Here is a 26151-nt window from a genome sequence, read left to right as displayed (position 1 = left end):
CAAATCCACTGACACTGTAACGGCTTCCACTGAGGGTGTGACTTTGGTTTTACATTGTTTCATGTGGAGGCCCATCTGGGTGGCTCCGCCGACCTTCCGCTCAGAGCCCCTTCCTCACTCCAGAGGGAGAGACTGAGATGACAGTCGTTCAGTCTTCAGACCCAGCAGTAGTGAGGACTTCTTCTGTAACAGAGCTTTAGCAATACATTTTCATTTGTGGAGACCTAAGCTCTGTTTTAAAGCCAAAACGAAACCTTTCCCTGTGGGCATTCCCTTCCACGCATTAGCCACAGTCAAGTGCTGGAAGCAGGCCAGCTGAAGAGGGGGTGACATGGCAGTGGAGTGCAGGCCTTATCCTGATGTTTGTTTTCTCTTTTTTCCTCCCTACCTCCCAAATGTATTCCTGTTAATAATTAAAATTAAATAGCAATCATATTGGTAGGATGCTACTTTTAAAATAGTCTAATATTGGTAGCAGGCATTGCGTTAAGATGCTACTTGGGATGCCCACATCTCATATCAAGAGTGTGTAAAGTTTGAGTCTCAGCTCCACTTCCAGTTCCAGCTTCCTATTAATGGGTACCCTGAAAGGCAGCAGTGATGACCCAAGTGACTGGGTTCCTGCCATGTGTGTAGAAATGCATTGAGTTCCAGACTCCTGACTTCAGCTTGGCCCGGTTTTGGGCATTTGCCAAGGGAGCCAGTAGATGTACAGTCTCTCTCTTTCTGCTTTGCAAATAAATACAAATAAAATTTAAGAAACTTAAAAAAATATATTCTAATATCAGTGTATTCAGCTCTCTGCAAGTTTCAGACTGGGACTTTGCTTCCACTAGAGGCACTGGTAGAGTCAAGTCACAGTGGGGAGATTATAGAACTTCCTGGGAGCTCTCCGTCTGTGGGCCCTTGGTAGGCTGTGGAACTTGCTCATCAACTAGGCAGGGTGCAGTGAGAGGGGGAAGGTGTTTTCCCACCACATTTGAACAATTTGCTTTGGAAAGGTAAAAAGAGCAGCTCAGGTTCGTGGTCCCTTAATGTAAAGTGGCAGAGGCTGGGTGTGTTTCAGAATTTGGAAATTTTCAGATTTTTAGAAGGGTAATAAAATGCATGTGCATATAGTAATGTTCCCAGTGGGTGGGATCTGGGGCAGCACCCCACAATCAGACACATTAATATTTATGCAGATGAAAATATGAATATTCACACAACAGAATAAATTAAAAGTACTAATGTCAGCCTCACGTCAGGTTTTGCTGCCAAATGTGTTGCTTAAATTCAGTTTTTACCTTTAAACTTCAGAATTGCAAATAAGGGGTTGTGGACATATGTTGCAGTGATAGAAGTAGAGGAAGATATGCCTGGTTGAGTGCTGGTGGTATTTAATGGAGCCGAATCACAGCGCTCTGAGCTAGTTAACTTTTGTCTTCCATTCTCTCACCTCTTTGCTTATCTGTCAAACAGCACTACGTAGTGATTGTCATGTGAGCTGTTGTGAGGATAACAAGTTAATGTTGGGGCAGGCCTAACTATACTGCTTAGTACCCAAGCATCCAATATCAGAGTGCCTGGATTCACTTCTTAGCTCTTCTTCCACACCCAACTTCCTACTAATGTGTACCCTGGGAGGCAGCAGTGATAACATTAAGTGGTTGGTCCCTGCCACCCACATGGGAGCAGTTGGAGTTCTGGACTTCCAGCTTTGCCTGGCTCAGCCTTAGCTGTCGCAGGCTTTGGGACAAAAAGAGGTCTGTCCCCACCCCCACCCCTTCCTTCTGCCTGGGTCTCTGTATGTGTTTCTCCATTTCTCTCTCTGTCTCTCTGTTCTTCAAATAAGTAAGAATTTTTTAAAAAAGTTAATATTCATTAAATACTGGACATAGTGTTTGGCACATAGATACTCAATAAGTGTTAGCTATTAAAATCCCACCTCTCTTTTTCACTCTAGAAATAGAAGTGATGTGAATTGTACTGATGTCACTGAGAATTCAGAGTGCATTTTTATAATGAAAGTTGATTGTTAAATGACTAGCAGACCACCTTGAAGTTTGCTTGCACAGTGACAATGTTTGCAGTGCATGTGCTAGATCATAATTCTCTTGCTTCACTTTGTATTGGAGGAAGGAACACATATTTGCTCCCAGCTGATTTGCCGTTTTGTAGCTCCTTTTAAAGTTTCTCCCCATGTACTTATTCAGAAAAATATTTGACAAGTTTGTCCAAGTATGTTGTTGGTATTGGCTCTAGCAAAGATATAACCAATGTTTGTATTTTAAAATATTGAGAGAACAATGTTGGGAAACAGCTGTTTTTAATTTTGTACCCCCCACTCCATTCAAGGACATTAACAGACTTTTTAGTGCAAAACAACTTATTTTAATGTATGCTTTCTTAAGTCGCCTCTTTTTAAATTTGTGAAGTCCTTGCTTTTTAGAAGGGGAAGTCATTGGAAAAGAACTGCCTTTTGTTGCCAGGCTATCTTCAAGAGTCTTGTTTTGTGCTTTTGTAATCCATTAACGGAAATGTCTTCAAGGATCAGCATCAGTTCTCGTGATGTACAGTCTTGACATTCAGGAAGTTTTCATTCCTTTTTCTGAACATCACAGATGCTTGTTCCACGGTGTGTTTGGGATCAGAGAATGAATTATAAGAACTTGAGGGGAAGAAAGGTATTAGCTGTTTGCTGGGCAGGTACCCCCCAGGGCTCACTGCCATTGAGTGCTGGGTACAGCATGGAGCTGCTCGTGTTTTATGTGCGTTGTGTTGCCTGCCTTCACAGCTGAACTATCAGCAGAAAGTGGGCATCATGTACTGCAAAGCCGGACAGAGCACTGAGGAGGAGATGTACAACAACGAAGCCGCCGGCCCAGCCTTTGAGGAATTCCTTCAGCTGCTTGGAGAACGAGTTCGGCTCAAAGGATTTGAGAAGTATCGTGCACAGCTTGACACCAAAAGTAAGAAATACTCAGAGCTTCCTCCTGGGCTTGTTTTCCTCCTGCTGTGTTGATGTGCATCTGCTAAATTATCGGTGAAACAGCATTGCCATTTATTGCAGATAACTGCCGCAGTTGGGGAGAGAGAAGCCAAAGAAATCAGCTGTAGCACCAGAACAGCCGAAGATCATGACCAAAGTAGCAGAGACTGGGCTGTAAGGAAAGGATGCTTTCAGACGTGTGGCTAGAGCCAGGGCCATGGACGCAGATGGAGAATTGCTCTAGGATACCATTGCTTACATTTCCTTACGTTTAGCTGCTGTTGGATTCAACTGTTATTGTCCATAATCTCCAAAAACGTTGATAACTTAGCTTTGGTATTTGTTTGGCTCATATAATGTGTTGATGGAAAGCTCAGGAATGAAGCAATCTGTTTAACTAGGGCACATGACCCAACAGGGCTGTCCTCTCGCACTCCCCAAGTCGTCAGTAAAATAGTCAAGTTCTCAACTTGCTGTTTTCCTTAGGGGATGTGGATGTCTGCTGCGTGTCTTTTTGGAGGCAATTTTCAATTTTATTTCAAAATCCATCCATGGACACCTGTGGCCTGTTTTCCTTTGAGAGGGCCTCTGGATTAGCACATCTGTACTGCAGTCTATAGTGATCTTTCTGATTTTCTGTACAGGAAATTAAATAAGGAATTGAGTCATGAAAACAGAAAAGCATTCATAAACTCCACTGCAGGAAGAATTTCCTGTTGCCATGGTTTTGCTGTTGCCAACTTGGAAATGACATGCAGGAGAGACTATTAAAACCCATAAATAGCCTAGCCTCTGAAATATTATTTTAATGTTCTGTACTCTGCTTGCAACTGCATAAAATGCTAAATCTCAAAGCATCCTTAATCTCTCTTTATGTAGATACTCTTTATAAAGGTATTCACCCTGTACAATCATTCTTGTTACCCTAATTTGTTGTGCTGTGTAGATCGTCATCACATAAAACTACTGACGGATCTGAGAGGAGAATGTACAGTAAGACCCCTGATTCTATAAATGAACAGCACTGTTGGTAGTTTATAAGATAGTGTGTTGCTTGTGTGTTTATACCTTCCCAGCTACCCCCTGATGATGGAAGAAAATGTGAAAAATATATGGCCAGGATGGGGTTAAACAGTATGGCATCTGGTAAATCAGTGGAATAAGCAAAAAAGCATTTTGGGCCAATTTTGCCCCAATATCCCCAAAACTGCAAAGTGTGAACAAGAATTAGCAAACTACCTCTAACTGCACTGTTTCAGAAAAGGGTACATTTTCAGTAAGCCACTCTTCTATAAGCAGTATAACTTTTTGAGTCTTGTCTAATTTTTTTTAAGATTTATTTATTTTATTTGAAGGGTAGTGTTAGAGAAAGAGAGGTCTTCTATCCACTGGTTCATCCCCCAAATGGCCACAACAGCTAGGGCTGGGCCAGACCAAAGCCAGAAGCCTCTTCTGGGTCTCCCGCTTGGTTCAGGGGCCCAAGCACTGAGGCTGTCTTCTGCCTCTTTCCCAGGTACATCAGCAAGGATCAGAAGTGGAGCAGCCAGAAATCGAACTGGCGCCTATATGGGATGCTGGCATCGCAGGTGGTGGCTTTACCCACTGTGTCGCAGTGCTGGCCCCCTAACTAACCTGAGGCACATGTCCTGATAATTCACCTGTTCCTTTTCTGTCCTTTCATGGTGTCGTGTGCCTGGAAGTAGATGGATGAATGAAGAGTTGAAAGGTGTTATCTCTTTAATACCCAAGAGAATAGGGGCAAAAACTAGAGGAGTCCATTGGCCTTGTCACAGAAACTCAAGAAACAGTTGACGGCAGGCCTGTTCACTATTCCAGCAGCCTCTTTCTGGCTGTGGCCACCCAGAGATAAGGCCTTTGCTGTGTGCTGCAATGTTGTCTCCACATTTTAACTAACTTTATTTTGCACCAAGAAACTTTCTTTCAATATAACCTCTAAAAAAAAAAAAAAAAAAAAAAGCTTTTGGGGCCAGTGATATGGTGTGGCTCCCGCATCCCACATGGGAGCCAGTTCAAGTCCCAACTGCTCTTCTTCTGATCCAGCTCTGTGCTAATGGCGTGGAAAAGCAGTGGAAGATGGCCCAAGTACTTGGACCCCTGTACCTGCGTGGGAGACCAGGTGTGAAACACCTGACTCCTGGCTTCAGCGTGGCCCAGCCCTTGCCATTGTGGCCATTTGGGGAGTGAACCAACAGATGGAAGCCAGTCTCTGTCTCTCTGTAACTCTGCCTTTCAAATAAAGAAATCTTTAAAAAATAACAAATAAAAAACTTTCTAGAACAATTGTTCCTAAAGTATCATCCCCACAGTTGATGTGACTTCATTTGTAGCTCCCATCAAACTAAAATAACTTACCATTATTCCCTTTTTTTTTTTCTTCTATTCTGCCTTACTTCCTCCTGACTTTCCAACCACAGATAGACCACATCACTCACCAGGGTACCACAGGTGAAGGAGTCTGTGTTTTTTTTGGGGGGTGGGGACAGGTTTCAGCCTTTGTCTCCGTCCTTCTCTTTGGGTAATCCCTATTAAGATGTCTGTATGGGGTGGGCATTGTGGTGTAGCAGGTTAAGCTGCCATTTGGGACACTGGGTTCCATATATGAGTGCTGGATTAAGTCCTGGCTGCTCTGCTTCTTGGCCAGCTTCCCTTCTGCTGCATCCCGGGGGGCAGCAGGTGGTGGCTCGAGTGCTTAGACCTTGGGAGACCAGGAAGGAATTTTGGATTCCTGTCTTGTGCCTAGCTTAGCCCTAGCTGTTTTTGTGGGAATTTGAGTTGTGAACCAGCAGGTGGAAAATCATTCTCTATCTTTATCTCCCTCTCTTCTCTCCTCTCTCTTTCTCCCATTTCCCCTCCCCCTTCTCGCTCGCTCTTTGTCTCCCTTAGGGGGGAAAAACAGATACAACACAAATATGTCTTCAGCTTCATTATGTTCTTTGTCTTCCATATTGCCTTATTCTGTTAATCCTATCTAATGAAATTGCTATTTAAGATAATGTTATTTGCATGGCCAGAAGTTGTGTTTACTAATCTTCTTTTATGTCTCATGTTCTCTTTTCATTTGTTTCATGATTCCCTTTAAACTCTTGAACATCTTTATAGGAGATGCTTTGAAGTCCTCATCTGCTACTTCCATCATCCTGTTTTTTTGGGTTTCTATTTTTTAATGCATTTTCTTGTGCTTTAGGTTATGTTTTACTTCTTTTTATTTCTGACTTTATTAAGTATTGAATGTTGTGAATACTTCATTTGTTTTTTTATTCTTTATTTACATAAAGGGAACAAATTTCATATATATCACGTATACAGACTTAAGGGGCTTTTTTTTTTTTTTTTTTTTTTTTTGGACAGGCAGAGTGGATAGTAAGAGAGAGAGACAGAGAGAAAGGTCTTCCTTTTGCCATTGGTTCACCCTCCAATGGCCGCTGTGGCCGGCACACCATGCTGATCCGAAGGCAGGAGCCAGGTACTTATCCTGGTCTCCCATGCAGGTGCGGGGCCCAAGCACTTGGGCCATCCTCCACTGCACTCCCTGGCCATAGCAGAGAGCTGGCCTGGAAGAGGGGCAACCGGGACAGAATCCGGCGACCCCGACCGGGACTAGAACCTGGTGTGCCGGCGCCGCTAGGCAGAGGATTAGCCTGTTGAGCCACGGCGCCGGCCTAGACTTAAGGGGCTTAATGATGCTTCCCACCCTACCCTCCCTCCTCCACTTGTGTCTCCTTCCTTTCTCGTTTTTCCTTTAATTTTAACAATGACATAGTTTCAATTTAGTTTATAATCACAAGATTAACTGTACACTAAGTAAAGAATTCAATGGATAGTAAGTAGAAAAATCACTGTTCCTCAAGAATATAGACAAGAACTATGAAAAATAATCAAAAATCAATAATGTCAGTTTTGCTCATATACATAACATTTTTTGTACTCTGTATATTAGTTACCACAAATCCAGGAAAACATGATATTTGTCTTTTTGAGACTGGCTTATTTCACTAAACATAATGGTCTCTGATTGCACCTTTTTTTTTTTTTTTAAGAAAAGATTTCATTCTGTTTTATGGCTGAGTAATATTCCATCATGTGTATATACCACAATTTCTTTGTTTAGTCATCAGTTGATAGTCATTTGGGTTGAGTCAATATCTTAGCTATTTTGGGTTGTGCTGCTATATACAAGGGGGTACAGATAACTTTCATATGCTGATTTATTTCCTTGGGGTGTATTCCCAGGAGTGGGATGGCTAGGTCATATGATACATCTATTTCAGATTTCTGAGAATTCTCCTTTCTGTCTTCCACAGTAGTTGTACTAGTTTACATTCCTACCAACAGTGTTCTAGGGTATCTTTTTCTCCACATCCTCACCAACATTTATTATTTTTCAGTTTTTGGATAATAGCCATTCTAACTGGGGTGATGATTTTATTTGCATCTCCCTGATGGCTTGTGATCCTGAGCATCGTTTCATGTGTCTGCTGGCCATTTGTATTTTATTCTTTGAAAATTGCCTGTTCATGTCCTTTGCCCACTTCTTTAGTAGATGGTTTTATTTTTATTGAGTTTCTTGAGCTCCTTGTATATCCTGGATATTAATTCTTTATCAAATGTATAGTTTGAAAATATTTTCTCCCATTCTATTGGTTGCCTCTTTGCTTTGTCATTATCTTTGCTTTAAGAAGCTTCTTAGCTTGATGTAATCCCGTTTGTCTATTTTTGCCTTTATTGCCTGGGCTTCTGGGGTCTTCTCCAAGAAGTCTTTGCCTATGCCAGTGTCTTGCAGTATTTCCCCTATGTTTTCCTCTAGTAGTTTAAATCCTTGATCCCTGTGAGTTGATTTTTTTATAAGGTGAAAGATGGGGATCTTTTTTCATACATCTGCATACGGAGATCAACACCATTTGTTGAAGAATATTTTCTTTTCTCCAGGGAGTGATTTTAGCTTGTTGATCAAAGATGAGTTCATTGTACATGTGTGGATTAAGTTCTGGGGTCTCTAATGTGTTCCAATGGTCCGCATGTCTGTCTGTGTGCCAATATCAGGCTGTTTTGATTATAACTGCCCTGTAATATGTCTTGAAAACTGGTATTGTGTTGTCTCCAGCTTTATTTTTATTGTTTGGGATTGCTTTAGCTATTCAGGGTCTCCTGTGATTTCATATGAACTTTAGGGTCATTGTTTTCCAGGTCTTAGAAGAACATCTCTGGTATTTTGATTAGGATTGCATTAAACCTATAAATTACATTGGGTAGTGTGGGCCATTTTGATGATACGGATTCTTCCAATCCATGAACATGGAAGATTTTTTCGTGTGTGTGTGTATGTGTGTGTTCTGTTTCTTTGCTTAATGTTTTAGTTTTCATTGTCGAGATCTTTCACATCCTTGATTAAATTTATCCCAAGTTATTTAGTTTTATTTTATAGCTATTGTGAATGAGACTGATTTTACAAGTTCTTTCTCAGCCATGGCATTGTTTGTGTATTTATTCAAAGGCTATTGATTTTTGTATATTGATTTATATCCTGCAGCTTTGCCAAACTCTCTTATTATTTCCAGTAATCTCCTAGTGTAGTCTCTTGGTTATCCTGTATATAGGATAATATCCTCTGCAGACAGGGATAATTTGACTTCTTCCTTTCCCTTTGGGATCCCTTTGATTTCTTTCTTGCCTAATGACTCACACTAAAACTTCCATGACTATATTAAATAGCAATGGTGAGAGTAAGCATCCTTATCTGATTCTGTATCTTACTGGAAATGCTTCCCCATTCTATATGATGCTGGCTGCGGGTTTCTCATATATTGCGTTGATTGTGTTGAGGTATGTTCCTTCCACACCTAATTTGCTTAAAATTTTTATCATGAAAAGATGTTGTATTTTTTTTTAAGGGAAAGAGTTTATTGGGGAAAACCCAGCAGACTGGAGGGAAGGGGCAAAGAGGCAGAAGGAGAGTAAGAAAGAGGAGAGAGGAGAAGGGAGAAGGCTAGAGAGAGTGAGTTATTGACTTGCATATGTTGAACCAACCCTGCATACCAGAGAAAAATCACACTTGGTCCAGTTGAATGATCTTTTTGATGTGTTGTAAGATTTGATCACCTAGTATATTGTTGAGAATTTTTGTATCTATGTCCATCAGGGATATTGGTCTATAGTTCTGTTTCTTTGTTGAATCTTTTTCTACTTTTAGAATTAAGATCATAATGGCCTTATTGAAGGAGTTTTTGAGGATTCTCTCCCTTTCAAGTGTTTTGAATAGTTTGAGGAGAATTGGAATTAGTTCTTTAAAAGTTTGGTGGCATTTAGCAGTGAAGCCATTTGGTCCTGGGCTTTTCTTTTTTGGGGAGGATCTTTATTACTATTTCAATATTCGTCTTTGTTATTGGTCTGTTTAGGTTTTCTATGTCTTCATCACTCAATTTTGGTAAATTTTATGTGTCCAGAAATCAGTCTGCTTTTCTAGATTTTCTAGTTTGTTGGCAAATAGATGTAGGAATTCCTGAACTTTGTGGTATCTACTACAACATTTCCTTTTTCATTTTTGATATTATTAACTAGGGTCCTTTTTTTTACTAGTTGGGCCAGTGGTGTATGAATTTTAATTTTTCAAGACCACAGCTCTTCACTGATCTTTTGTGTCACTTTTTTTTTGCTTCAGTTTTGCTTATTTCTTCTCTAATTTTTGTTGGTGCTTTCTTCCTCCTAATTTTGAGTTTAGTTTGTTCTTGTTTTTCTAGGTCCTTGAGATACATTGTTAGATTATTTATTTATTTATTTATTGGACAGGCAGAGTTAGACAGTGAGAGAGAAAGGTCTTCCTTTTTCCGTTGGTTCACCCCCCAAGTGGCTGCTGTGGCCTGAGCGTTGCGCCAATCCGAAGCCAGGAGCCAGGTGGTTCTCCTGGTCTCCCATGCGGGTGCAGGGCCCAAGCACTTGGGCCATCCTCCACTGCCTTCCCGGGCCACAGCAGAGAGCTGGACTGGAAGAGGAGCAACCGGGACAGAATCCGGCGCCCCGACCGGGACTAGAACCCGGGGTACTGGCACCGCAGGCGGAGGATTAGCCTAGTGAGCCGCGACGCCAACCAGATCATTTATTTTGATGCCTTTCCAATTTCTTAATGTAGGTACTTATTGCTATAAACTTTCCTCTTGATACTGCTTTTGCTATATCCCAAAAGTTTTGATTCGCTGAGTTGTCATCTTCATTTTTAGGAATTTTTAAATTTCTCTTTTGATTTCATCTATGACCCACAGTTCGTGTAGGAGCGTGTTAGTCTCCAGATATTCATGTGTTTTCTGGAGTTTTTTAGTTGTTAATTTCTAGGTTCATTCATTGCAGTTAGAAAAAAGATACATGGTATGATTTCAGTTTTTTAAATTTTTGAGACTTGTTTTATGGCCTAGCATATGGTCTATCCTAGAGAAAGTTCCATGCACTGATGGAAATAATGTGTGTTCTGCAGCTATGGGATAAAATGTTCTGTAGATATCAATTAGGTCCATTTGGTCCATAGTATAGATTAGCTCTGTTGTTTCTTGGTTGGTTTTTCATCAATCTGTCCATTGATGAAAGCGAGGTGTTGAAGTCTCCCCTGACTATTACCGGAGCCTGTATCTCTCTTTAGATCCATTGGCATTGGTTTTAAATAGCCAGGTGCCCTAGCCTTGGGTGCATTTATATTTACTATTACATTTTAGGATCTGTTCTTTATGTTTTACTTTTTTGAGTGTAAAGTGTCATGATGAAGATTTTTTTCTGATCCAGCCAGTAAGGGACATTTTCTGCTCTTGTTTCACTGAAGAGGCCTTCTAATCCATTCTGTCATTCTGTCTTTGCAAGCCGTCAGTAACTCTTAAGACACCTATGTTTGGTCATATGATAGGATCCCATGAATCTCAAACACTATTTTCAACTTCTCTAATTCGTTCTTTTTCTTCCCCTTCTCCTTCCTTCTCTCTCTTTTTTTTTTTTTTTTTTTTTGGTCTGACTGAAGAATTTCCAAAGATTTGTCTCCTAGCTTTGATATTCAACAACTGAATCTGTTGTTACAGCTTTCCCTGTGTTTTTTTATTTGACATATTGAATTCTTCATCTCTAATATTTCAGTTTGATTTCTGTTCAGTGTCTATCTCCTGGCAGAATTTCTCATCCATGTTATGTATAGATTTCTTTAACTCATGTGTTTGCTTCTCTGTGTTTTTGAGTTATCTTTTTTTTTTTTTTTTGACAGGCAGAGTTAGAGAGAGTGAGAGTGGACAGTGAGAGAGAGAGAGAGAGAGAGAGAGAGAAAGGTCTTCCTTCCATTGGTTCACTCCCCAAATGGCTGCTACAGCTTGCGTGCTGCACCAATCCAAAGCCAGGAGCCAGGTGCTTCCTCCTGGTCTCCCATGGGGTGCAGGGCCCAAGCACTTGGGCCATCCTCCACTGCACTCCCGGGCCACAGCAGAGAGCTGGATTGGAAGAGGGGCAATCGGGACAGAATCCGGCGCCCCGACCGGGACTAGAACCTGGGGTACCGGCGCCGCAGGCGGAGGATTAGCCAAGTGAGCCGCAGCACCGGCCCTTGAGTTAGCTTATGATCATTCTTTTGAATTTCTTTTCAGGCATTTCATCAATCTCTTGAACTTCACTTTCTGATAGTGAATGGGGAATCATATTGTCTTCCTTATTTGTGCTGCTTGTATTTCTGTATTTTTAGACATCTGTAGAAATACTTATTAATTTTCTCCTGAGGGTTTTTTTTCCTTGAAATATGCCTTTATGGGTATGGAGAGGTATGTACTGGGTGGGACGAGGGAGCTCTGGCCAGTGCTCAGGGATGGGGCAGTAGTCCAGACTGACACCCAACTTAGCATCAACAGAGGGAGGGGAATGATTGCATCAGCTGGCGTGATCACAGCCTCACCCTCCCTTCCCCCACCAAGGTGAACCAACTACCCAGAGTGAGCCCACAGTGCCCACACACCCCACTTTTTTTTTTGAGAGGCAGAGAGAACATACTCCATCTGTTAGTTCACTCCCTAAATGCCTCCAACAGCTGGTCTGAGTTGGGGCTGGAGCCAGGAGCTGAAAACTCAATCCACATCTGCTGGAGCTATCTCCTGCTGCCTTCCAGGGTCTACATAGGCTGGACGCTGGAATAAGGAAGCCACAGCCAAGAATCAGAGCCAGGCATTCCAGTGTGGGACTCAGGTGTCTTAACTACAATGCCAAATGCCTGCCCTACCCCCCGCTGATGTTCATGTATTTGCTGTCTCATTTAATCCCTACAAACCCAGCTGGATTAGTTGTCCCCATTGTATAGAACTGGCTTCTTAATATTAACAGTGAAGCCCCGAGTGGGACTTTTTGGTTGTCTTCTACTCTTTGAAGCCCTTGGGCTAAACTGTCTCATGAGACAGCTCTACTTTGATATTGGATTATTATATGTAGATGTTCGTACTTCTGTAAAGGAGGGAGAGGCTCAGGAAGGGAGGGATTGGTGGAACTCTCCAACTCCGGCTTCCTTTTCCTGTTACCTACACTAAGTCCATTCCCTCATCTCAGAAATAAGGACTCGAAGCAAACAAGCTTCAGATAAGGATGTCATCAGCTGAAACAATTGTGCAATGAAGAAACTTTCAGTAGTAGATTGTTTTTCCTTCCTTCTTCTTGTTTCCTTATTTGCGTGACATAACCCCTAATTAATTACCTTTCCCTCACACTACAATAAATACAAAAATAAACTTCCCACCAAGCAGTTTGTTATTTGAATGCTGGATCCCACTTTCAACTTGGGCTGTGAATGTAGGTTTTTACTTGGGAAATTCTTTCCCAGCTAAGTCTTGTTTGCTAAGGCAGCACACAAGTGACTGAAGCCCTGCGTAGAGCATTCCTTCAAACCCTGGCCTTGGTTCCTTTGCTAGAGTATTCGTGTTTATTCCTCTGTGTGTGTGTGTGTGATTTTTTGGCAGTGTTGTGAAGTCAGCTGAGTTTCAGGGTCTTCAAAGAGCTAAAAACCTTCTTTATGTGGAATATTTGAACTTTGGTAGGAAAAGGACAAAATTAGCATTGTGCACATGTTTTGCACATGCGAAAGGTAATTCAGAGTTCTAGAGACTGATGAGTGAAGAAAAGATTTTAAGAAAACTCGACATCTTCTATCTTGATTGTGTAAGATTCTGAATTCTAACCAACATATTTACTGGGCACATTTTATAGACTAGCACTTTAATATACATTATTTCACTTTATTCTCACAATGGTGAGAAGAGTATTGCAAAGAAGTGAAGTGACTTGAAGTGGCCATATAGCAAACGATGCTATTGGCATCCAAGTTCAGAATGCCAATGCCTGCAGGCTGGGAATCCAGGTAATTGCAGGTGTCTTGCAGTGGGAGCAGTAGTGTAAAGTAGTGCCTGACTCCTAAACTTTGGTCCCATGCCGTCTCCTTTCCTCTCAATATGGTAGTAGTTATGAGAAGCCTTGAGCCCTAGGCACATCCCTGTGTACAATCATACATCCCTTGAACTAGCATAGTGTGAAGTAGTATGAAGTTGTAGCAAAGGTAGGACTACAGCCTCTTCATCATCTCATCTTCATCCACACCATGGCTAAAGATACACTGAAAAAGTATTAGTAAATATTGTAGATGCCAGAGCAGGTGGAATTCTTGGCTTCCCCAAATACCTCATCAGTGAGCAAATGAAATATATCACAGATCTGAAATGGGCCCCGTCCTGAACACATGCAAGTGTTCCAGAAGTGAATTGTGTAGCCTTTGCCTGGCTTCTGAGCACCGAGTTCTACCTTCCAGACCTTGAGGCTAGGTTGCGTAGATCTGAGATCTATCTGTCTTTGACTCTAGCATAGTGTTCTTCCGTGCATCTGACTAATTGTGACATTTCAAACTATCCATATGAATCAGACTCACAATTTATCTGTGCTTTTGTCTTGAACTTAATAGACCATGTTTAAGCAAGCCTTCATTCTGTTGACGCTTTTAGTCTGTATGCATTTGATTAATTGGGATTACTTTTCTCCTTGAGTTCATAAATATTTAAAGCTAAAAACTTTCCAGAAGTCACATAGCATATGCTTGTTGTCCTTCATACAATTTTTCTTAACTCAGAAATACCTTTTAGTGACCAGAAAATAATTATATGAAAGTTGTTACTTTTTCCTGATTCAAATTCATCCAGACCAGACTTCAGACTACCTAAAAACAAAAGAATGAGCCAAAAGAGAAGTCCAGGTTGACTGTGACATCATCTGTACCTGCAACTTATGCATGTGTTCCTGTCATGTGTAATTAGAAATGTTTAATGGAAGATATTACTCATCCTTGGGGCTGGCGCTGAGGCATAGCAAGTAAAGCCACTGCCTGCAGTGCCAGCATCCCATATGGGTATTCCGGTTCAAGTTCTGGCTGCTCCACTTCTGATCCATCTCTCTACTATGGCCTGGAAAAGCAGTAGAGGACGCTCCAAGTCCTTGGGCCCCTGCACCCACGTGGGAGAACCGGAGGAAGCTCCTGGCTCTTGGCTTTGGATCAGCGCAGCTCTGGCCGTTGTGGCCAATTGGGGAGTGAACCAGTGGATGGAGGACCTCTCTCTGCCTCTCCTCTCTCTCTGTAACTCTTTCAAATAAATAAATAAATCTTAAAAAAATATATTACTTGTCCGTACCTTCTCAGAGCAACTGAGGACAATACCCATATCATTTCTCAGTTATGGGGGACAGGAGTGAGGTGCAGGGTGTCCAGGTTCTTGTCACCTGGGCATTTATCAGACTTTTTCAGCTGGGCAACACCCTTTACTGAAGAGAGGGCCCTTCTGTTCAGGGTGAGTCTTTGGTTGCATAGGCATAAGTTTGATAGCATGTTCTAACACAGCGTCTCCTTCCAGGTATGTGTTTTGACTATTATAATCAAGCACAGATTAGTCAGTGGTCAGTATGGTTGCTTGGTTTTCTGACACCAGTTCTTGCTTATCTGTCCAGTGTAAGGAGGGTAGTGTGGGTCTGGTTGCTTATTTACTGATATCAAGGGCCCATTTCTTGTTGAGATAGCTGTGACCTCATTCATCTTTGCTGCAAACCAGGTGGCCTGCATAGGCTAGTCATTTACCTATTCTGTCCCATCTTCTTCTTAGCATCCAGTCTGAATATTGGAAGGTTCGCTTTCTCTGACTTAGCCAAAGGGTGTGTGGCACCCACTGGCAGCATGATTTGGAGCAGGGTATCTGGTTGTCAGGATGACTACACAAGTGCTTGGATTTGCTTTTCAAGTGTTAGAGCTCCATCAAATGTGCAGTAGCATCACCGTTCCATCCCTTTCCTACAAGCACATTTCCTTAATGACTACTCAATGTCCATGCTCCTCAGCAAGATTCAAAAGCTTTTTTCCTTCATTCTCTTGATTGTCACTCTATGAAGACTTCATGGTTTCAGAGATTTATGGTCACTAAAAATGTAAGAATAAGAACATTGGCTGCTTTATTCCTTAGAAGATAACGGCAGACACTCCTGTTCTGTTCTTCCTGGTAAAGTTTAGCAACTCTATTATGTATACACTGACTTCAAGATTTTAGAATTCTCCTCTCAGAAAGGAAATTTTCGTTCTTTTGACCCTAGTTCCATCTCTGAGACTTTCAGACTGCTTCCAGACTTGGAAAATTATTTTGAGAACCCTGAGATTGCCTGGGGCTGGCATGGCAGCATACGTAGCAGGTTAAGCTACCACCTGCGCAACTAGCATCCCTGTGGGCACCTGTTTGTGTCTGTTCCACTTCCGATCCAGCTCTCTAATGTGCCCGGAAAAGCAACAGAAGATGACCCACGTGCTTGGGGCCCTGTCCCATGTGAGAGACCCCAGTGAAGCTCCAACTCCTGGCTTTGTCCTCATCCAGCCCTGGCCATCGCAGCCATTTGGGGAGTGAACCAGCAGGTGGAAGATCTCTGTCTCTCCTTTTCTCTCTGTAACTGTGTTTGTCAAATAAATAAATATTAGAAAGAAAAACAGATTTCCAAAGTTCCCCCCAGAAAAAGCATGCAGTCTATAAATTAAGGGATGCAGGGAGGAAAGAGAGAAAGGGCTAGCAGTAGGGGCCGGCGCCGTGGTGCAGTAGGTTAATCCTCCGCTTGCAGTGCCGGCATCCCATGTGGGCGCCGGTTCTAGTGCCTGCTGCCCCTCTTCCACTCCAGCTCTCTGCTATGGCCTGAGAAAGCAGTAGAAGATGGCCCAAGTCCTTGGGCCCCTGCACCTGCATGGGAAACCTGGAGGAGGCTTCTGGCTCCTGGCTTCGGATTGACACAGTTCTGGCCGTTGTGGCCATTTCGGGAGTGAACTAGCGGAAGGAAGACCTTTCTCTCTTTATCTCCCTCTCACTGTAACTCTACCTCTCAAATAAATAAAATAAAATCTTAAAAAAGGGGAGGCTAGCAGTAGAAAAGCAAGTGGCCTTCAGGGCTGTCTCCAGGTCAGCTTCCCTCTGTGGCAGTAATCCTTTTAACGTTAGACAGATAAAGAGAAATGTAATAAATGAGTGTCGAATGACAGTCTTTTTTTTCTAGTTCATTAAGTTTGCTTAAAATCGACTTGATATGCGTGTGAGTAAATGTGAAGGCTGATACATTCACGTTAAAGTTTTAAAATGTACCGATCAGTTCAACAGATATTTATAGCAGGGGCCTTAACAATAGGTAAGTCTTCATACTCAAGACTTGTCTGAAATAGTTCAGTTTTTGTTGTAGTAGTATGCAGTTTTTGTGGTGGTCATAAATATTGAGATCTTACTCTTGGGTAGTTATATGTTGGTACATATCCTTGCAATTCCTGAAATGTGGTCTTTGTTTTGTTCTGTTTTTCATCTTTTTAAAACCTTTTCATTTTATGATGGTCTCAATTAAGATCTAACAAACTCAACTTGAAGCTCAGGGCTGTAGCACACCTTGACATGGCTGTGTGCATACCGCAGTTGTAGGTCTGTTCTTGGAGCGGGACCTGATCAGGGCTCTGGAACATCCTGACACAGCTGTCGCTGCCCAGGTTGTCATCTGTCCTTGGAGCAGAGCTGAAGGGCAGTAGAGCTTCTGCACAGGAGTTACCTGGAAGGCAGTGTTAAAAATAGCATCCTGGCGGGGCCCCAGCCCACTGGGTGGTATTTCTGGGGGCATGGGCTCTGGGAATCTGCCTGTTAAGCTGGTAGACGCTGTGCATAATCAGTTTTGAAGACTAATGTCCTTGAAATCTGCCCGAAGCTGTCTACAGCCTCAGTCTCTGAAAGGCAGCAGACTGCCCGGATCCTCAAAGATACAGCTGGAGGAGGCTTGCGTTCACCCAGAATGAATTCTCTTCTGTTGATTTTTGGATAGGTTCTTTGAGTTTAAACAAATGTTCCCTTCTAGTTGAACATTTAATAATTCTCTTCTGTAGTTTCTAGGTACCTGTGGACACTTTCATTCTGAGACTTTGTTAACAATGAAGGCAGTGGAGGTTGTCTTCCTTTAGAAAGAAGAGAGCACCCCACACACTTAAGTCGTAAAAATTCTTTTGGACATTGCTATAATGCTTTTGTCTTCAGTGTCACAATCTACTTAAATTATCTACCTGTTAACAACCAAACAACTCTTGCTGGAATTGGGAGTATTAGAAAAGCTTTTTGGTCGGCGCCGTGGCTCAATAGGCTAATCCTCCGCCTGCTGCACCAGGACACCAGGTTCTAGTCCCGGTCGGGATGCCGGATTCTGTCCCGGTTGCCCCTCTTCCAGGCCAGCTCTCTGCTGTGGCCTGGGAGTGCAGTGGAGGATGGCCCAAGTGCTTGGGCCCTGCACCCCATGGGAGACCAGGAGAAGCACCTGGCTCCTGGCTTCAGATCAGCGCGGTGCGCCGGCCGTGGTGGCCTTTGGAGGGTGAACCAACGGCAAAAGGAAGACCTTTCTCTCTGTCTCTGTCTCTCTCTCTCACTGTCCACTCTGCCTGTCAAAAAAAACAAAAGAAAAGGTTTTTGATGTCTGTGGACAGAATTCAGGGATCTGGAATTTGAATGTGAAATAATTTGATTTTTATTTTAACTGACCCCAGATTGAACTTTAGCAATTCTAAATACAGGCAACAAACCACAATGATGTAAGCTCTATTTTTTGTTTGTTTTTGGCTAATAGAAAGCACATATATTTTCATTCCCTAATATTATGGCAGGTACCTCTAAATATTGCTGCATTCATTGTGCCTTCAAATGTATAATTGATATTGGACTAGTGTCAAATCTTACTATATAAGTCTTTGATATATATATATGTATATATATATCATATTTTAAAATTACGGTAATTGTATTTTTCAGCATAATGAATTTCTTTTGAAATCTTACATATTTATTTTATGCATTTACAGAGATGATTCTGGGAAGGGATTGATCCATAGGTTTCACTAAACTGTCAGAGGGGATCTGTTGCCAAAAACACGGTCACGAACGTCTGTAGTACATGTTGTCTAGGGTCTTTTCATCCTGAATCATTTCCTTTAGTAAATTTTGAGGTATATGTCACTCTTGAATGAATTACTTTTTCCATTCTTAGAGTCATCTCTTAACTATGTACTTTTTTTTAACCGTAGCTGACTCCACTGGAACCCATTCTCTGTACACAACATACAAAGACTATGAGATTATGTTCCATGTCTCTACCATGCTGCCGTACACACCCAACAACAAGCAACAGGTAAGAGATCCATGTGTTATCTGTGTTTTCACCCTTGATTCACGTCCCCAAGAAATGTTAAGTGGCAAGTTTGTAAAATCTTAAACCAAAATGTAGTGTTGCACCTGTCACAGCAGCAGGAAGCTTTGTTCTTTGTGGAGTAAGTCATAGTAAATGAGCCGCAAACAAATGAACAGACACAAATTCTAGGTGAACAACCAGCTGGATAGCTTTGTGCATTAATCATTTGCTTTTCACCCACGGAGAGAAATCCTGAAATCTGAAGGGAACAGGTGGAAGCCATGGTGATGAGATGACTCTGCAGGGCTGCAGACAGTGTGCAGGCGTGGGAGCAGTGTCATCTCAGGAGGCCGGGCACAGAGCTGGAAAGAGCTGGTGTTTCTTTAGGAGGGCTTCATAGGAGACTTCACGTTCTCATGGGGAACGGAGGATCAGCAAAATCTCAGAATGTTATTCTTTCTTCAGGGTCATAAATAACAATGCAAATGTGTACATCATACACAGAATTTCTCTTAAAAAGGTTAAAAAAAAAATGACTGCTAAAATGTAAGTGAAACAGTAAAATGCAACACACTCACCAAAATTGGAACTGGCAATATTATTTTAGAGAATAAATGGTGGTTATTGTTTTTAAAACATACTGCAAGGGGGTTGCATTGTGGTGCAGTGGGTTAAGCCACTGTGTAACACTGGCGTCCCAGATCAGAGTGCCAGTACAAGGCTGGGCTACTCTGCTTCTGATCCAGCTTCCTGCTGATGCACCTGAGAAGTGTGGGAGACCAGGATGGAGTCCCTGGCTTCAACTTGGTCCAAACTTGAATGTTACAGCCATTTGGGGCATGAATGGAAGACTTCTCTACACTTTCCTCCCTGTTGCTCTGCCTCCAAATAAACAGATCTTTCTTTTAAAAAAAATATTTCAAAATAAATGATACCAAACTGAAGTCTAACAGACTCTCCATTCAGAGGCCCTTAAAAACATGAGCAGGCCAGTTATACTTACCACCTTAAAAAGGGACATGTTTTTGTTATTCCCAGTTACTGTGCTAACTCAACAGGCCTGGCCACAGAATGAATCACATCCTCTTTTCACAGAATTTAACCTAACACTGGTCTAACCTAACACCTCACCACTCTAGATTTGATCAATTCTAAGTATAAAATTGTGCCTTTCATGATTACCAAAGCATCAAAAATAGGAAGCCCAGCAATGAATGGACTGTACACCCCAAATTAAACCTGTTTCCAGACAAGCTTCCCAATCCAGACTTTGCTGACAACTTCTTTTGCAAATTCCAAGGTTCTCTGAGAGAAATGTACCATGCTGAGATTATTAGACTTCTTTTTCAGACCAGTCAGTAGACAAAATATTTTTAATGAGTGATGTTACAGTACAGATAAAGGCTTATTCTACCTGATCACTCATAAGAGATTTGTGAGGGTAAAAAGAATGTAATGAGACCAATAACTGGTTTTTAAAGCAAAAGAGAGATCTTCCATCTGCTTCCAAGTGCCCACATAGCCAGGGCTAGGCCAGGGCAAAGCCAGGAGCTTTCTCTCTTCATGGGTGGCAGGGCTCAATCACTTGGGCTGTCTTCCACTCCTTCTCAGGCCCATTAGTATTAACAGAAGTGGAGCAGCCAGGAATGGAAGCAGCACTCTGATACGGGATGCCAGTGTCATAGCAGGGGCTTGACCCATTGTGCCACATGCCCACCCCAATAATAAGAACAATTGTGGGGTCGGTGCTGTGGCTTAGCAGGTAAAGCCGCCACCTGCAGCGCCGGCATCCCATATGGGCGTTGGATGTAGTCCTGGCTGCTGCACTTCCCATCCAGCTCTCTGTTACGGCCTGGGAAAGCAGTAGAAGATGGCCCAAGTCCTTGGGCCCCTGCACCTACATGGGAGACCTGGAAGAAGCTCCTGCCTCCTGGCTTCAGATTGGCCCAGCTCCAGCCATTTAGGCCATTTGGGGAGTGAACCAGTGCATGGAAGACTTCTCTCTCTCTGCCTCTCCTTCTCTCTCTGTGTAACTCTGATTTTAAAATAAATAAAATAAATCTTTTAAAAAGATCAATTGTTTTTAAATTTTTTTAAATATTTATTTTATTTATTTTAAAGGCAAAATTAAAGCGAGACCAAGAGAGAGAGAGAGAGAGGTCTTTGATCCACTGGCTCACTCCCCAAATGGCTACAACAGTTAGGCCTGGGCCGGGCCAGAGCCAGGAGCTTCCTTGGGGTCTCCTAAGTGGGTGCAGGGGCCCAGGCACTGACCCATCCGCCTCTGCCCTCCCAGATGCATCAGCAGGGAGCTGAATCAAAAGTGGGACTAGAACTCCTGCCCATATGGGATGCCAGCACTGCAGGCGGCGGCTCAACCCGCCACACCATGACACCAACCCCCTAGTTGTTTGTTTGTTTCTTTCTTTCTTTCTTTCTTTCTTTCTTTTTTTAATTTGACAGAGTTAGGCAGTGAGAGAGAGAGAGAGACAGAAAGATCTTCCTTCCATTGGTTCACCCCCTAAATGGCTGTATGGCCAGAGCTATGCCGATCCGAAGCCAGGAGCCAGGTGCTTCTTCCTGGTCTCCCATGCAGGTGCAGGTGCCCAAGCACTTGGGCCATCCTCCACTGCCCTCCTGGGCCACAGCAGAGAGCTGGACTGGAAGAGAAGCAACCAGGACTAGAACCTGGCGCCCATATGGGATGCCAGCGCCACGGGCGGAGGATTAACCAAGTGAGCCACGGCGCCGGCCCCAATTTCTAACTAAAGGAGTTGAGGTAGTGGGCAAAGTGAGTTAGCATATAAGTGGACAGTGAAATTATTTAATTTTGATGTCAGATCATGGCAAAAATATTTTGGTCAATTATAAGAGTGAGAAAGTAATAGGTATCATCCATATGTGGGAAGTCTTCGGAAAGTTCATGGGAAGGTATATTATGGAAAAACAGTGATGGACTTCAAAATTTTTTGCATCACAAATAAGCTTATCTTTTAATTGCATTTCCACAAACTTTTTGAAGTACCATCGTGTTAAGAAATTCATTCTCTCTGGTATTAAGACATTTCATCCTTTAGCTTAAGAATTTGTTTTCTTCAATTTAGGTTACTTTGTACTTGGAAAAAGCAGAAAGAGCAGGCATGCTTTGATATAAATGTTATCTTTCATTATATGTATCGTGAGAGCTATAAATGGCTGTATTTTTTAACTTTAGATTTGGATATATTTTTTAACTTTAGATTTTTATTTGAAAGGCAGAATTCCAGAGAGAGAGGGAGGGAGAGAGAGAGAGAGAGATCTTCCATCCACCGACTCACTCCCTAAATGACCGCAACAACCAGGGCTGTGCCTGGCTAAAGCCAGGAACTGCTTCTGAGTCTCCCATGTGGGCACCGGGCCCATTCTTCGACTGATTTCTCAAGCACATTAGCAGGGAGCTGGATCAGAAGTGCGGCAGCCAGACATGAACTGGCGCCCTTAGGGGATGCTGGCTCTACAGGCGGTGACTTAACCCGCTGTGCCACAAAGCCGGCCCCAAATGGATATATTTCAACTTGAGTTCTTTAGTAGGACATTAATTTTACATATCAGGGCATAGTTTAAAGAAAAAATGACATTGCACACAAAAGAAGAGGCAATAACATCTGTGCAGGAATATTGTGATGCACAGACAAATTGTATTTGTTCATGGTATGCCTTAGATCCCCAGTGCTGAGGAAGAATCTTAAATTTTTTTGTATGTTCTCTTGATTATATATTATGTTTTGAAATGAAATAAATGCTGCATTAGAAGATAGTTTGGGATGCTTTCAGATTCCTGAGGTTAAAAGTACATTTCGTCAGCAGTGTAACTCCCAGTTCTCAACGCTGATCTGTAAGGATGTCGTTTCTCACAGCTGGCAACTGATACCAAATCATTGATTTTCACCAGTGTGTGATTTCTGCACCTTAGAATAAGTATGAGAAGTGGAAATTGTCTTCAGGTTTCTTTTCACTGTTGAATTAAACTACCTATCAAACGCGTCCCCGAAATGACACTGGCCTCAGGTGTTCAGGGGGCAGAGGGCCACCTGATTTTGAAAGCCGCCCATCCAAAACACCATTTTATGTACAGCAGAAGATGGTCTTAAGCAGCTTTCACTGTAATTAAAGAAACAGTCTAAACTTGAGATTTAACCTGCTTTTAAAGGGTTACAGCATTGTGGGATGTTATTAATTTGCACATTCCAGCTTATGACACAGAAAGTATCAGAAAACACATTCGCCACATTTGCTTCAAATGAAGCCAATTAAACCAGAACATAAATTGTGTTGTAATTACCTCAGCCTTTCTCATCTCTAAAATTCTTCCCCATGGCAAATTTCTTTCTTATATAAAAATGGAACAAAACTGTTGTTATGGAAACTGAGGATTTAGAGATGCTGAAACTTGGCTTAATATGCCAGATATTGGGCAGATCTACTTGAATGGCTATATCTTTTATGCAAATTTCAGAATTCTCATTTCCATTTTCTTCCTTGGAGGAAATGATAAGACTGGCTCAAATATTGATAATAACTGCATAGATTACTTACCCTAATGTGTACTAATTAGAAATGAATGTTTTGCATATAGTTACATAAGGGAATTGGGGAGGAAAACACAGCATTGTCATCTCTGTTGGTTGCTTATTTTTTCTTGTAGCTCTTACGGAAGCGACACATTGGAAATGATATTGTAACAATAGTTTTCCAAGAGCCGGGAGCGCAGCCATTCAGCCCGAAGAACATCCGATCCCATTTTCAGCACGTCTTCGTCATCGTCAGGGCTCATAACCCCTGCACGGACAGCGTCTGTTACAGGTGTGTCCATAGACGTTGGCTGGTTGTTGCAGACAGGCCCCGTGCAGCTCTGATTTCTGAAGTGGCCATGGAAAATCCATTTCTGTCTACTTTGGTCTTTAAATTGTGCGTGCATCTGGCAGAACCTGATGGCATTGCCATTCCCCAGACCTGTTGGTTAGACACCTGCTGTTTCCATTTGCACTTCCTCCTTAGGTGTTGTCCTTCATCCAGGCCATGTGGTCGTCAACTGACTAATTACTCATACTGCTAATTATAGTCTTCTTTTGGCATGGAAAGATCAGAGAAAAATAATCGTAATAAATGGATAAGTTCTTTTTTTAAAAAAGTATTGTTCAAAGAAGCCCAGACCCTTTCTTAGGACTATCTTGGTCTACTCTGATGTAATCTCGGAAGCATTTCTTTGCCTTATTAAGCATCGACTGCAGTTGTTCCAGTGTCAGTTGTGACCGAGTGTAATGAGTACTGGAATTCAGGCTTCTGTCTGCAGGCTCCCGTCCAGCACTGGCAGGGCTGGGGACTGTCGGAGGATGCCAGCCCGTGTGGTTGTCCTGTCCAGATGCGGAAGGCTGTTCTAGCTTTTGTAAGATGTTGGGCTTTGTTCACGTTAGGTGTTCGTTTTTGACTAATGTAGCTAGCTACTGCACAGCATGTGGGCTACACAGAATGACAGCTGGTTTCTGAGATCTGTAAATGCTACCTCATTTAAACCTATGAGATTAAAAACTAAGTAAAAATAAAGTAAAATCAAACCTAGAGAGAGGTCTTTATCCCCCTTCACAGACAACAGTATTTAAGTACTCGGAGGCCAGGTCATTTGCCGGAGCTTAGCTGTCCAGCACTGGGCAGAGTTAAACTGGAATGCATGCAGTCTGACTGTGAACCGTCCCTGGGGCCTGGCCACTGAGCCGCCTCTGTCCCCTGCCATGAAGACCGTGCCGTTGCCATCCTGGCTGCTGATTCAGGACCTGTTCCAGAGCTTCTCAGGAGCCATGTGACACTCACGGCCAGACAGGTCTTCGTTGCCTTGACTCAGGGACTGGAAACGTTGATGCTGGCGACCTTGATCGGAAGCCTCTTACCAAAGAGACAGTCTCTGAAAGCTGTTTTGGTTAGCCATAGAATAAAAGAATGAGCACAGAACACTCGACAATATCTGGGGTGGATAACTGTTGCATTTAGGGCTCAAGATTCATGCAAAGGATTTCATACTGCTTTGCAGATAGAAAGCTAAACCCCTTTTGAATGGGCATTAGGAAGTTTGGGACACAGAGAACCATGCAGTTTCTTTTAAACAAAGTTTCTTCTTTTCAAGTCTTTGTCTACATCAATACTGTTTCATAGAAATATAATGCAAGCTGCATTAATTCTAAATATTCTTACAGCCAGATTTTTAAAGCATAGTAAATTAATGAAATTAATTTTAACCTTATATTTTTGACCTAGTATTTTATTTTACTTATCCAATATTTCTAAATATTATCATTTCAACATGTAATTTTTAAAAGTGGAAAGTTATTGCCATTAAACCTGAACCTGGCCGGCGCTGCGGCTCAATAGGCTAATCCTCCGCCTTGCGGCGCCAGCACACCGGGTTTTAGTCCTGGTCGGGGCACCGATCCTGTCCCGGTTGCCCCTCTTCCAGGCCAGCTCTCTGCTATGGCCCAGGAGTACAGTGGAGGATGGCCCAAGTCCTTGGGCCCTGCACCCGCATGGGAGACCACGAGAAGCACCTGGCTCCTGGCTTCGGATCAGCACGGTGCACTGGCTGCAGCGCGCCTGCCACAGTGGCCATTGGAGGGTGAACCAATGGCAAAGGAAGACTTTTCTCTCTGTCTCTCTCACTGTCCACTCTGCCTGTCAAAAAAAAAAAACCGCAAAAACCTGAACCTATAATGTGTTTTAGACTTACAACAATATGCTAAATTTTCATTGGGAGTACTTGATCTGTATTCAGAGTTCATAAAATATACAGTTGAATAAGTAGATATATATGCCTAGGTTGTTCCAAACATGCTTCTAAGAAGTTTTTGAGTAACTGAATTGAGTACTAGTTTTTACAATTTATATTAATTAAAATGTAATATAATGTAATATTCCTGGATCACAGTGACCACATTTCAGTGCTCAGTAGCCACATGTGGCCAGCAGCCACCCTTAAGACAGCACCGGTCTAAGCCAATTTCCAAGGAAGGCAGGAGGCCGCCTCCAGTGCTTTACTCTTTTACTTTTAACACCCACTCCCTGAAAATCATGTTTGCTGTCTCTCTCTTTGTTTTCTTCTGTTGCCTGGAGAGCCCATCTTTTTAACCCCACTTGTGACACTGGGAGTCTTTGCTGGGAGCAGAACCCTGAGCATCGCTGCCTAGGGATGGGTGGGCCTGGAGTCTCCCAGTTGCCAGCTTGTTTGAATGCCCAACGCGCTGCCCACAAACCATGGAGGTGGGCTGAGGTGGGCTGTTTGTGATTGCAGTAGAATGTACTGGTTTGCAACTCCACTGAAATCACAAGAGGTGACCTTGTCCTTGTTGTAGCCTTATCCTTGTTCGCTTTAGATGTCCTTAACGTCTCTCCTTCCTTTTCAAATGAGCCAGGCCTGTTCCTTTTGGTGTGTGGTG

General features: G+C 42.5%; 1 protein-coding gene across 8 annotated transcripts in view; it reads left to right on the top strand.

Annotated features, from left to right (window-relative positions):
• SIPA1L1 (signal induced proliferation associated 1 like 1) overlaps window positions 1-26151 on the top strand; it is a 443533-nt gene that overhangs the window by 340671 nt on the left and 76711 nt on the right. For all 8 annotated transcript variants that reach the window (XM_062181452.1, XM_062181449.1, XM_062181446.1 and 5 more), the window contains 3 exons: window positions 2777-2951; window positions 18588-18691; window positions 23376-23533. In XM_062181452.1, coding sequence (XP_062037436.1) covers window positions 2777-2951; window positions 18588-18691; window positions 23376-23533 — 437 coding nt within the window. The remainder of the gene's footprint in view (window positions 1-2776; window positions 2952-18587; window positions 18692-23375; window positions 23534-26151) is intronic.

Source organism: Lepus europaeus, chromosome 22, assembly GCF_033115175.1.
Source record: "Lepus europaeus isolate LE1 chromosome 22, mLepTim1.pri, whole genome shotgun sequence".
In the NCBI taxonomy this organism is placed as follows: domain Eukaryota; kingdom Metazoa; phylum Chordata; class Mammalia; order Lagomorpha; family Leporidae; genus Lepus; species Lepus europaeus.
Note: the sequence above shows the minus strand (reverse complement) of the source record. Positions and strands in the feature narration are given on the sequence as shown.